We start from the raw sequence: 13,575 nt of genomic DNA, 5'->3' as shown, positions 1-13,575 counted from the left end.
TAAGTGTAGGGTGAGTGGTTTGAGATGGGCCTGGGGTCAGGGTGAGGGGTTTGGGTTTTGTTCCATTGCCATGGGAGCCACTGGAGGCTTTAAGCACGAGAGTGACATCATCTGAATTATGCTTTTAAAGATCACGCAGGCAGCTGAGCCCCTCCCTCTCGCTCACCACTAAATCCCCAGGGCCTAGCACTGCTGGCCCACAGTGGGTGTTCAATATCTATGTGTTCAGTGAATGGATGTCCCGACTTTCCTGTGTGACCTAGAGGTAGTGACTTCTTTCTCTAGATCACTCAGTGTTTTCACCCAAAAGACAGGCAAAGGGAATTTCACGCCAGAATGGGTGGGTGGCCAGGATTTAGGTTACTCTCCTCCCCAGGCGGCCCTAGCGACCCGAGTCCCCCAGCCCAGGGCGGAAAATGGGGGTGCTCCCTTCGCGGGACCCCAGCCAACGTCCGGCGGCCCCACCCCAGCCGGACCGAGGTCTGAAGGATGCTGCAGCCGCGGGGGCGGGACCCGCAGGCCATCGCCAGCGCCTCCCGTGCAGATTGGATGCAGCCGCGGTCGGCGCCACTCGATTGGTCGGCCGCGAGGCAGGGGCGTGGCCTGACTCCTGCAGCGGGGCGGCGGGGAACTCGGCCAAAGCCCGGGAAGCTGCTGCGGGGGCGATGGCTGCGCCGAGCCCCGGGCCCCACGAGGTAGGTGCGGACCCGAGAGAGGACAGGAGAGGGAAGGGTTGGTGGGCAGGGGTCGGGCCTCCCCACGGCGAGCGGCGCGGACACGCCCCCATCCAAGCCAGGGAGGGGCCCTGCAGCCGGCGAAGACCAGGACACGCCCCACACGGGGCACCAGGTATGCCGAGGGGCGGCCTGGCGGAGATCTCTCAGCACTTCCTCAGTTTCCTCATCGGGAAAATGGAGAGGATGCTAAAGCTCCTCCTTCAGGAGGCTGTTAGGAGGTCAAGCTCTCATCCAGTGCGGGGCACACAGTGGATGCCCACTACTGGTGGGTCAGCGGCTATGACCAGCATCGCGCTGGCCCCTCCGTGCTGGCCTGGAGGCGCTCAGCATAGGCGAATGGAATAGTTGTGACTGAATCACCGGCATCACAGCTCCCGTTATCAAGGGCTCCCGTGCAAGGAGCTCAAACTCAACAGTAACAAGAGTTCATACCTGCCACAAACAAGCTGTTCGAGGTTTCACGTTGCAGATGAAAAAATGAGGCACAGAAAGGTTAGGCGACTTACCTAAGGTCACAGGGTTGGTGAGAGACGGTCCGTCTCAGGCCAGGTTTGACTGCAGAGCTTACGCCCTATCTACTGATAATCATAACCATTGCTCTACTCAGGTGCTGACTGCGTGCCAGGCACTGTGTGGCCCCTCTTGGGTACCAGCATCATCTGTTTTACAGCTGAAGAAACTGAGGCAGAGAGAGATGAGGGGAAGTCTCACAAGTAGTGGAAGTGGGACTTGAACCCTGATCTTTTTCCTCTGTGACGCTGCCACAGGCTGTTTGTGTCCTCCCACCAGGTCCTGGCCCCCTCCCCTGAGGCTGGATGCAGAGCAGTCACCTCCAGCCGCCGGGGGCTTCTCTGGCGCCTCCGAGATAAGCAGTCTCGCCTGGGCCTGTTTGAGATCAGCCCGGGGCATGAACTGCATGGGATGACGTGCATGATGCAGGCAGGGCTGTGGGCTGCCACCCAGGTCTCCATGGACCACCCACCCACGGTGAGTGGCCCATCTGTCCCACAAATGTCCACACCAGCAATAGCAAGACGTGGCTGATGCCCTGTCTGGCTAAAACTGCAGGTGTGGGGATCAGAGAGGGACATCAAGGGGAGGAAGGCAGAGAGGGAGGAACATTGTGATGTGGGAGCTGGAACGTCTGGGGTGTGTTGGGCGTGTGAGGAACCCCCTGACTCAGGTGGTTGCTGTGTGACTCTGGGTGGGTCTCTGCCTCTCTCTGGGCCTCAGTGTCCCCATCTGTATAATAGGAGGAGATTATACTCCTTGGTTTCTGAGGCCCTCCCAGCCCTGCCAGGGTGTATGGTTGAAAAGGGACCCACCCCCACCCTACTGGCCTGGCCCATCCTCTCTGGAGCTCAGGCTGAGGCAGGGCTGGCTCAGCAGAAAGGTGGCCCAACTGCAAGCTCAGCAGCTGGGCAGGCCTGGGTGAGCATGTGTGTGGCGTTCGTGTGTGTGCATGTGTGCGCAGTGGAACCACATTCCATAGGCCACATCCGGGCACAGGGACCTGGAGATCCAGGGAGAGTGCAGAGACACGAGGGAGTTCTCTAACTCGAAAACTGACCTCATCACCTGCTGAAAAGCTTCCATGGCTCCCCAGTACTCAGCATGACCTCCGGATCCAGCTGCATCCAGCCTTGTTCACACTCCATCCCTCCCTGACTAGCTTCAGCCACTTGGGCCCTCCTTCCCTTGCTGGCAGCCACCAGTGCTGTTTCTACTGCTGCGAGTACCCTGCTCCTTCTCTCCACGACCCTTTAGATTTCAGCTTAGAGGTCCCCAACCCCAGGAAGCCTTCTCTGATTTTTCCCCTCCCAGGGTGCATCAGGCAGGTCCCTTGGCTTCAGAGCCATCCCCTTGTACTGGACGGAATCTGGCTTCACTTGGCCAGCCTGTGAGTCTGAGAACGTGCATGGCTTGAACTCATGGCCTGGTGCTGGGGACCCAGAATGGATGAAATACACTCAGGCCTTGCCGTGGGTCACTCTTGTCCCCCTGGCAACCCTGGGAGGGTGAGCAACGCATCTGCCCAACTCAGGCACTCCCAGAAACAACTCCGTTCCCAGTTTGCTGAAGGAATCAAATTGGAGGAGATGGGGGGCGGGCCAGGTGCAGGACATCTGGAGATCCTGGGGCAGGCAGCAGGGCACTGAGGGGTTTCCCTGAGCTCCTCTACCTCTCCCTGCAGGGGCCACCCTCCCAGGACGATTTCTTGGAGGTCCTAACCCAGGTTCATGAGGTAGGAGGCCCCAGACTCCCATCTGGGGAGGGATGTGTGCTGGTCTTGCTCTCTCCTCTGCAGTTTTCCCATCTGTGCAGTGGGACTGAAGGCTAGTCCCTGAGCCTTGGGCCTTGCAGAAAGGGTGTAGTCACCCTGACCCTCCTGTCCCAGGACCAACTGCACACACCCGGGCCCACGCAGACACTCCAGAGGAGGCTCTTCCTCCCCTGCAGGGCTTCGAGGTGGGCACGCTGGCCGGCCCCGCCTTTGCCTGGCTGCGCCGCTCCCTGGGCCTGGCGGAGGACGACTATCAGGCTGCCCTGGGCCCCGGCGGCCCCTACCTGCAGTTCCTCAGCACCTCCAAGAGCAAGGCCAGCTTCTTCCTGTCGTGAGCTTGCGGCAGGGGTGGGAGTGGTACCCCTGGCTGGGAGGGCAAAATTCCCAGTGGCGGGGAAGGCCGCCTGAAGAGAGAAACAGAGCGGCCCTGATCTGGGAGGGTCAGGGCCGGACGGTGGACAGATGAGAGAGGAGAGGAGTGCGAGGGCCTAAGGCTAGAGGGGCGGTGCCGAGATCTGGTAGCGAGATCCACGTGCACAGGTCGGGGAAGGGGGCCGGGTGAGAGCCGCTCCAGTCAGGCCTGGGCAGTGACCTCTTTCTCTTGCCCCCCAGCCACGACCAGCGCTTCTTCCTGAAGACCCAAGGGCGCCGAGAGGTGCAGACTCTGCTCGCCCACCTGCCCCGCTACGTGCAGCACCTGCAGCGGCACCCGCACTCGCTGCTGGCGCGGTTGCTGGGTACGCGGCTGGGGGCGGGGCTCGGTGGGGGCCGGTCCTAGGTGGCAATATACCTGGGGAGGGCGGGGTATGTGGGCGGGGCCCAAATGGGCGGATTTGGGGTTGTAGGGCACGGGGTTGGGGACATGCATGGGGGCGGGGCACCACTGGGGTTGGGTTTAGGAATGGGATCGAGCTGGGATCCGGACCCCAGACAAGGAAGGGTCCGGGTGCCGCAGATCTTGAGAAGGAGGCGTGGCCTGGCGCTAGGACTGGTGCCGGATGCATCCCGGGTCGTGGAGTTTGGGGATCCTCATTCGGCGCCCTCTTCCCTTCCAGGAGTGCACAGTCTGCGGGTGGACCGGGGAAAGAAGGTGGGTGAAGCCAAGGAGAGGTGGCTGGGCGGAGCGGGCGGCTGGAGGGCGACAGCCGGCCTCCCTCACTCCCTGTCCCGGCCCCCAGACGTACTTCATCGTCATGCAGAGCGTCTTCTACCCCGCCGGCCGCATCTCCGAGAGGTGAGTGGCCGAAGCAGGTCTGGTGCCCCACCCCAGCCGAAACTCACCGCCTGAAGCACCCACACTCACTAGCCAGAAGGTGAAACTGAGGCCCAGGAAGGAGAAGGGGCGTTCCCAAGATCTGGTGGGTCGGAGACACTGACGCTTACGCCCAGCATATCTGGAGCACTCAGTGTGCGTTAGGCGCCGTGTTGGGCCCTGCTCATGCTTTTTAATTCCCAGAAGGACGCTGAGGGGCAGCTCTTATCCTCCTTCCTAGATGAGAAACCGAGGAAGGAGAAGGCCACACAGCTAACATGTGTGGGAGCAGCGACTCAGACCCAGCCTCTGACTGCACGGGTTAGCCCCCTGTGCCCTCCAGCGCTGGCTCTGCCCACAGGTTCCCGGCCCCCCCCCCCCCCTCTCCGCCATTGGCTGCCCCCAGGCCCTCCTGGTGCCTCCGCCTGGGGTTGGATCCCTGTGTCTGGGACACCTTCAAGGGTAACAAGGTGTCCAGAGGCAGGCACAGGCAGGGCTCAAGCCTGGGCTGGGCCTCCAGTGGCCTGAGTGTGAATGCCTGCTCTGCTCTTATCTTTAACTCAGAAACAATAATAGACCAGGGTTCAGCTATAGGGCCGGGCATGGTGGGTCTCGCTTGTAAACACAGCACTTTGGGAGGCCAAGGCAGGAGGATTACTTGAACCCAGGAGTTGGAGACCACCCTGGGCAATATAGTGAGACCCTGCCTCTACAAAAACCGAAAAAATTAGCTGAGTGTGGTGGCATGTGGCTGTAGTCCCAGACACTTGGGAGGTTAAGGTGGGAGGATTGCTTGAGCCCAGGTGGTCGAGGCTTTAGTGAGTCGTTTTTGTTTCACTGCGCTCCAGCCTGGGTGACAGAGTAAGACCTTCTCTAAGAAAAGAAAGAAGCAGGTGAGATTCCATCTCAAAAAAAAAAAAGGAAGGAAGGAAGGGAAAGAAGGGAAAGAAAGAAAAGAAAGAAAGAGAGAGAAAGAGAAAGAGAGAGAAAGAGAGAAAGAAAGAAGAAAGAAAGGAAGGAAGAGAAAGAAAGAAAGAGAGAGAGAGAAAGAAAGAGAAAGAGAGAGAAAGAAAGAGAGAGAAAAAGAAAGAAAGAGGAAGGAAGGAAGAGAAAGAAAGAGAAAGAGAGAGAGAAAGAAAGAAAGAAGAAGGAAGGAAGATAAAGAGAGAGAAAGAAAGAGAGAGAGAAAGAGAGAAACAGAGAAAGAGAAAGAGAGAAAGAAAGAAAGAAAAAAGAAAGAGGAAGGAAGGAAGAGAAAGAAAGAGAGAGAAAGAAAGAAAGAGAGAAAGAGGAAGGAAGGAAGAGAAAGAAAGCGAGAGAAAGAAAGAAAAAAGAAAGAAGAAGGAAGATAAAGAGAGAGAAAGAAAGAAAGAGAAAGAGGGAGAGAAAGAGAAAGAAAGAAAGAAAAAAGAGGAAGGAAGAGAAAGAGAGAAAGAAAGGAAGGAAGGAAGAGAAAGAAAGAGAGAAAGAAAGAGAAAGAAGGAAGATAGAGAAAGAAAGAAAGAAGACAAAGAAAGAGGAAGGAAGAGAAAGAAAGAGGAAGGAAGGAAGAAAGAAAAGAAAGAAAGAAAAAGAAAGAAAGGAAGGAAGGAAGGGGCCGGGCGCGGTGGCTTAAGCCTGTAATCCCAGCACTTTGGGAGGCCGAGACGGGCGGATCACGAGGTCGGGAGATCGAGACCATCCTGGCTAACACGGTGAAACCCCGTCTCTACTAAAAAAAATACAAAAAACTAGCCGGGCGAGGTGGCGGGCGCCTGTAGTCCCAGCTACTCGGGAGGCTGAGGCAGGAGAATGGCGTGAACTCAGGAGGCGGAGCTTGCAGTGAGCTGAGATCCGGCCACTGCACTCCAGCCTGGGCGACGGAGCGAGACTCCGTCTCAAAAAAAAAAAAAAAAAAAAAAAAAGGAAGGAAGGAAAGAAGGAAGGAAGGAAGAATGAACGGCCAGGGTTGTGCTGAGGACTGGGGGATGATCTATGTAATAGTTCAGTGCACATAAGTAGTCACTGGAAGCTCTTGTGAGATTCTCTGTGTGTCTCAAATCTATATAAGCTGAATTCTGTCACCTCACTCAGGTATGACATCAAAGGCTGCGAGGTGAGCCGCTGGGTGGATCCCGCCCCTGAGGGCAGCCCCATTGTTCTGGTGCTGAAGGACCTCAACTTTCAGGGCAAGACCATCAAGCTGGGTGAGTCACGGGAGTGGTCACTGCCTGCCCCTCCTTCATTCAGGGTGAAGTTTAGAAGGGTGTCCCTGCTGCCCTCTGCCTGAGTCATTAAGAGCCCAGTTTCTGCTGGGCACGGTGGCTCATGCCTGTAATCCCAGCATTTTGGGAGGCCAAGATAGGTGGATCACGAGGTCAGTAGTTCAAGACCAGCCTGGCCAAAATGCTGAAACCCCATCTCTACTAAAAACACAAAAATTAGCGGGGCATGGTGGCACATGCCTGTAATCCCAGCTATTCAGGAGGCTGAGGCAGGAGAATCGCTTGAATCCAGGAGGCAGAGGTTGCAGTGAGCTGAGATGGCACCACTGCACTCCAGCCTGTGCAACAGAGCAAGACTCCGTCTCAAAAAATAAAATAAAAATAAGAGTCCAGATTCTGGAATCAGGCAGAGCAGAGTTCAAATTCAGGCTCCATGACTTCCTAGCTAGGTGACCAAGGCAAATTGCAGATGAGTTTCTTTATTTGTGAGATGGGGACAGTAATGCCACGTGCTGTCACGGGGCAGACTGTGTGGAGCACCGTGGCTGGCGCATGATGAGCGCTCAGGTTGGGGCACTGATGCTCCGGTAGGGCCCCAGCGGAACTGGTTCCTCCGCCAGATGGAACTGGACACCACCTTCCTCCGGGAGCTCAACGTGCTGGATTACAGCCTCCTGATGGCCTTCCAATGTCTCCACGAGGATGAGAGGGGCCTGGGCAGCAGCCTCATCTTCCGTACGGCCAGGTGAGCCCCCCACAGGGGCAACAGCGAGATTGAGGTGGTGAGAGTAAAGGAAAGACAGACATGGGGGCGTGGGAGTGCCTTCCCTCTGCCGGGAGCAGTGCAGCCAAAGACACGAAGGCTGGAAAGTGCAGAGTTTGTGTGTGTGTATGTGCATGTGTGTGTGCGCGCGCATGTGTGCGTATGTATGTGTGCGTGCGTGTGCGTGCATGCATGGGTGTGTGTGCGTGTGTGCGCATGCATGCGTGTGTGCGTGCGTGCGTGTGTGCGTAGAGGGGAGGGCTGGAGAAGCCTAGCTGGTAGGGCAGGAGGGGCACAGGTGGACCGCAGCAGGGGACAGAACAAATGAAGTCCACTTGGAGAAGAGCTTTGGTGATTATTTGAAGAATCTGCCCATTTTCCAATGGGGCTGTGGAACCATTGAAGGTTTCAGAGCAGAGAAAAAGACCTATTTTTAAATTAAAAAAAAATTCTTTTTAAAAAGACCTATTTTTAATTTTTTTAATTTTTGCTTTTTTTTTTTGAGACGGAGTTTTGATCTGTCACCCAGGCTGGAGTGCAGTGGTGCCCTCTTGGCTCACTGTAACCTCTGCCTCATGGATTCAAGTGATTCTCCTTCCTCAGCCTCCTCAGTCTGGGATTACAGACACCCGCCACCATGCCTGGCTAATTTTTTTTTTTTTTTTTTTGAGATGGAGTCTTACTCTGTTGCCCAGAGTAAGACTGGAGTGCAGTGAAGTGCAGTGGCACAATCTTGGCTCACTGCAACCTCTGCCTCCCGGGTTCAAGCAGTTCTCCCTCCCTCAGCCTCCTGAGTAGCTGGGATTACAGGCACACACCAGCATGCCTGGCTAATTTTTGTATTTGTATTAGAGATGGGGTTTCACCAAGTTGTCCATGCTGGTCTTGAACTCCTGACCTCAGGTGATCCACCTGCCTCTGTCTCCCAGAGTGCTGGGATTACAGGTGTGAGCCACAGCACCCGGCCAATTTTTGTATTTTTAGTGGAGAAGGGGTTTTGCCATGTTGACCAGGCTGGTCTTGAACTCCTGAACTCAAGAGATTCATCTGTCTCAGCCTCCCAAAGTGTTGGGATGACAGGCATGAGCCACCGCGCCCAGCCTAATTTTTGCTTTAAAGGGTCCTTGCCCTTTAAGCTGGTCATTCTACTTCCAGGACCCTGAGGTCGTCATCGTTGGCACCGTCTTCCCATCCTCATCTCAGTAGTGGTAACTGTCACTCCTTCATGCTGACCGGGAGCCTCACTGGGAGGGTAGACTCATCCCTGTTTGAGAAATGTGAGAACTGAGGCTCGGGAAGGGGACATGAGGTTGCAGAATGACTTCCGAGGACTCATGTTAGTACTTGACCAGCTACTTCCATTTCTGTTCCCTCAGACCCACTCCTGAGATCGAACAGAATTACATAGGGGCTAAGACAGGCACTCCACTGATCCAGTGGGTGGACAAGGGGAGTGAAGGAGGAGGTCCGCTCATCCAGCCGCCACCCCTCTCATCCCGTGCCTTGTCCCTTCCCCTCGGAGGAAGAACTTGGGATGGGTGAGGCTTGGGTAGAATTTGGAGTCATGGCTCCTCAAGCAGTCTGTGGCTAGGCTGGACATGTCCTGACCGGATGGTGGCAAGCCTGCCATGGGGCACAGAGCCTCCCACATCTGCGCATCCAAGCGAGGTCAGCTTCTCCCTTGCCTTCTCCCCCTAGCTGGTGCTTAGGCCACCGCTGTCATTCAGTCAGTGATTCCTGGTTTGCATGGAATTGCTGTGACATTGAAATATTTTTATGTTGGCTGTCCCAGCCCCACCCCCACCCAGTTCCCAGCCCCTACTCAGAACTTCCCCATCCCGTATCTCCCTGTCATCCAGGTAGCCCACAGGGTACGAGCATTCTGCTGAGACCCTCGGACCACTGAGTTCTGATTGGCTAGCGCGGGCAGGGCTTTTTTCTCATTGGTATATTTACCCCCAGACCCAGACAGGACAGGATTAAAGCCCCTCAGCGATGCCTGAGGACAAAGTTAGGGAACTGAACCTGCTTCTGCTGGGACTGGGCGCCCCGCCAAAGGTACCTCTGGTATGGAATATATTTTGAGGCAAAATCATACACGCGCCTTCTGCAAACTGGGGTTGCTGGATTTTGTTCACAAAACTTCTGCTCGGCGACCCTGAGACTTCTAGGGTTGCATGACTCCAAACAGAAATTTAGGAAATAGACTTACTTGAAGTCATGTGGCACCACATTTCAAGGCTCAGTGGCCACCTATGGCCAATTTCTAAGTACTGAACAGTGCAGCTCTAGCCCAACACTTTGACTTTTCTCATCTACCTGACTTCACAAACCTAGGCACACAGGAGGTGTGGGAATGAGCTGGTGGAGGGGTGGGCAGCCTGGCCAGGCTTGCAGAGCCAACTGGCTGGGGCTTCCTGGAGGAGGTGGCAGCTTCATCCTCCTGTCGGCCCCCAGGTCTGTGCAAGGGGCACAGAGCCCGGAAGAGTCGGGGGTCCAAAACCGCCGGCTGCTGCCCGACGCCCCCAACGCCCTACACATCCTGGACGGGCCCGAGCAGCGCTATTTCCTGGGCGTCGTGGATCTCGCCACGGTCTACGGGCTCCGCAAGCGGCTGGAGCACCTGTGGAAGACACTGCGCTACCCGGGCCGGACCTTCTCCACTGTCAGCCCGGCTCGCTACGCCCGTCGCCTCTGCCAGTGGGTGGAGGAGCACACAGAGTGACGGGCGCCCGGACCCACTTTCCGGATCTGGATGGTGGGCTCACGCCAGGAACACCGGTTCCCTTGGGCCCGAGCATCTCGCCTGCGCTTCCTCCTGATGGTCGCCAGAGGGCAGCATCCCCTAACTAATACCGTAACCGCGCAGCCCCGTTTGACGGTGGTGCCGTGCCCAGCGTCATGCCAAGGATTCCCCTACTTTAGCTCATTTAGTCCTTAAAAAAAATGCTATTATTCTCTTTTTACAGACCATGAAATGGAGGCTCAGGGGGTGAAGGGACTGACCAAGATCATTCAGCAATAAATGCTGGAACCAGGACTCAACCATGACTTTTGGATTCCGGAGCCTGTATTCTTAACCACCAGCTCCTGCAGCTTGGTCCTCATGATCTGGGCAAGGGGAGAGGCTGAAGGCTGCAGCCCTCTTGTCGTCCAGATGGGGAAACTGAGGCCCAGAGACTTTTTTTTTTTTTTTTTTTTGAGACGGAGTCTCCCTCTGTCACCCAGGCTGGACTGCAGTGGCCGGATCTCAGCTCACTGCAAGCTCCGCCTCCCGGGTTCACGCCATTCTCCGGCCTCAGCCTCCCGAGTAGCTGGGACTACAGGCGCCCGCCACCTCGCCCGGCTAGTTTTTTTGTATTTCTTAATAGAGACGGGGTTTCACCGTGTTAGCCAGGATGGTCTCGATCTCCTGACCTCGTGATCCGCCCGTCTCGGCCTCCCAAAGTGCTGGGATTACAGGCTTGAGCCACCGCGCCCGGCCCTGAGGCCCAGAGACTTTAAGGGGCTTATGCACCGGTAAGTGGCAAGGTCAGCCCCGAGTACCCAGGCCTCCCGATCCCCTGCTCCTGGCCCGATACTCTAGGGATGCAGGTGGGGGAAGCTGGGGTCCTGGGGGCCTGCCTGGAGCTCTGGGAGGCATTCTGAACGGCATCTACTATTGATCTGAAGTGAGCTCTGCCCTCCCCTGAAAGGCACTTTTCTCATCAGTGAAATGGGGGCAAGGGTCCATGGTCAGACCAAGGTCTTGGCTGCACAGACTTCACCGGGAGCCTGCATGGCCCCTGATCACTCCTTCTCCTTCCTCCAGGAAACTCCAGCCTGGCCTCTGACCCCAGTTCAATCTGACCATGCCCAAGCCCAAGCGGGCCTTTCCTCCAGAGCTGCTCCAGGGCCTGGCTGTGTGACTGGGGCAAGGTGCTAAACCTCTCTGTGCCTCGCTGGTCTAATCTGTAAAACGAAAGAATGGAAACAGACCTCATTAACTCATTAAATATTTGCTGAGCACCTGCCATGTGACAGGCCCTCTGCTGGGTAATGGGGACCTGGGGACGAAGCAAGTGGCACAGATTCTGCCTTCATGGAATTCGCGGAACTCACAGTCTGGGCGAAGGGACCCCTACCCGATCATTTGATGGATAGTGTTGGGGGAAGGGCTTTAACGTCTCCACTGAGACCAGAGAAGAGTCTGACACGTCCCTAGGAGGGTCCCAAGTTAACAGCACAGCAAGGGCCTGGGGTGAGAGAAGGAAAACATTTCCGAGTGGGAGGAGGCCACGTGGGCCAAGAGTGGACCCCCCAGGATTGGACAGTGCAGGACCTCGGGGAAGCCATTCAGCTGCAATGCACACTGCCACTCCACTGACCCATCAGATCCCACCAAAGAAAGATGGCTGAGGGGCGAGGCATGGTGGCTCATGCCTGTAATCCCAGCACTTTGGGAGGCCAAGGTGGATGGATCACTTGAGGTCAGGAGTTTGAAACCAGCCTGGCCAACATGGTGAAACCTCGTCTCTACTAAAAATACAAACATTAGCCAGGTGTGGTGGCGGGCACCTGTAGTCCCAGCTTCTTCGGAGGCTGAGGCAGAAGAATTCCTTGAACCCAGGAGGCAGAGGTTGCCGTGAGCAGAGATGGCACCACTGCACTCCAGCCTGGGCAACACACAAGACTGTGTCTCAAACAAAACAACAACAAGAAAAGAAAGATGGCTGAGGGGGAAGCGGGAGGAAAGAGAGAGCTCTGGCTGCAGGGTTCCTGGAATATTTGGTTTTTGGGTTTTTTGGAGACAGGGTCTCCCTCTGTCACCTATGCTTGAGTGCAGTGGCATGGATTACAGCTCACTGCAGCCTCAACCTCCTGGGCTCAAGTGATCCTCCCACCTCAGCCTCCCAAGTAGCTGGGACTACAGGCATGTGCCATCACACCTGGCTACTTTTATTTTATTCTGCAGAGACAAGGTCTCGCCATATTGCCCAGTCTGATCTTGAACTCCTGGGCTCCAGCAATTCGCCCAATTTGATCCTCCCAAAGTGTTGGGCCCACAGGCATGAGCCACTGCACTTCACCAGAATATATGTACTTTAAATATTGATATCACTCCTAGTTGGCTGGGTGACCTTGCCTGATTTCTCAACCTCTCTGTGCTGGCATGAGCCGAGTGGAAATTTCTCGTTCTTGCTTTAGCAGGAAGTTGTGACATAGAGTGTGTCATGCCCATCACTCAGGAGGTGATGGGCCAGGGAAACTCAGAGGTGGCAGGGAATTGCAACAGGAACTAGAGTCTGACTCCACATTTCCACCCGTCTGGATCCCACAGGGCTGAGTCAGTGCCACAGAGTCCTGCTGTCACACATAAGGATGACTCAGCCCCTCTCCACCTTTGGGTCTCTGGCCATGAGCCTAGCCGGGACCTCAGGCTGGAGAGGAAAGTGATTTGTTCAAGAACTCATGGGACCCAGGCTCTCCTAACTCATGCATTGATAGACGTGACCTAGCACCTAGTGTGTGCTGGGCACTGTGCAGGTGTGGAGGTGCCCTGGCCCACATGGAGCTTACAGTCTGTGGGGCAGGTGGACCATAAACAAGGCAACCAGTTAATACACAGGGCAATTTCAGAGTGTGACAACCACTATGAAAAACTGAGCTGGGGTGAGGCAAGAGGGATGGGGGTGCAGTGTCGGCTGGGTGGCTGGCAAGGGCTTTTCAGAGCAGGTGATGCTTCAGCTGAATGACAAGAGGAGCCACTCTATGACTAGCGCCGTCCAGCAGAGGACACAGTGAGTCCAAAGGTCCTGCAGTAGGAATGGCTTCAGTATGATTGGCGGTCGGAGGGTGGCCAGGGTAGGTGGAGGCTGACTGAAGGAGTTCACCCCATGTAGGATCCTGTAGGTTGTGGTAAGCAGAGTAGGTTTTTGCCAAAAGCAAAGTGAAGATGTTTCTCTGGGGCTGTGGGACTTCCCGGTCACAGTTCCACTGTAGTCTTATGATCCTCACCTCCCCTGGGAGCCCGGACCATTTGGGCATGCTGCTGTCTCCATGTGGCCCTAGCAAGGGTGGCGTTGCCTCTCTGGGGAAGGAATCATCATCTCACCGCCATTGTGGGCAGTGTGTGAATCCATAGGGAAATTCTCACCATTGTGCCCTCAGGGTTGGGCCTATGAGCAAAGAAACTTGAAGAATGAGGACTGAGAAGGAAGGGCTCTGGCTTTGGGGACACACTGCCTTGTGTGAGTGAGGAGTCATGGTGACTGAGGGTGAACCACTACTCCCCACGTGTGTCCACGCTGGAGTGGCAGAGACAGGAGAGTTTGTGCTCAAAGGAGGCCCCTGGG

At 55.9% G+C, this 13,575-nt stretch overlaps 1 protein-coding gene across 1 annotated transcript; it reads left to right on the top strand.

Annotated features, from left to right (window-relative positions):
- Positions 1 to 416: 416 nt before the first annotated feature.
- On the top strand, positions 417 to 10,291 carry PIP5KL1 (phosphatidylinositol-4-phosphate 5-kinase like 1). Its single transcript, XM_031654772.1, has 10 exons — positions 417 to 695; positions 1,494 to 1,724; positions 2,932 to 2,982; positions 3,198 to 3,352; positions 3,634 to 3,758; positions 4,077 to 4,111; positions 4,200 to 4,255; positions 6,347 to 6,459; positions 7,069 to 7,222; positions 9,698 to 10,291. The coding sequence occupies exons 1-10, from the start codon at positions 417 to 419 to the stop codon at positions 9,963 to 9,965; spliced, it is 1,467 nt and encodes a 488-aa protein (XP_031510632.1). The 3' UTR covers positions 9,966 to 10,291.
- Positions 10,292 to 13,575: the final 3,284 nt, after the last annotated feature.

Source organism: Papio anubis, chromosome 13 (assembly GCF_008728515.1).
Source record: "Papio anubis isolate 15944 chromosome 13, Panubis1.0, whole genome shotgun sequence".
Taxonomy (NCBI): domain Eukaryota; kingdom Metazoa; phylum Chordata; class Mammalia; order Primates; family Cercopithecidae; genus Papio; species Papio anubis.
The sequence above is the reverse complement of the archived record's forward strand: the minus strand, read 5'-3'. Positions and strand labels throughout refer to the sequence as shown.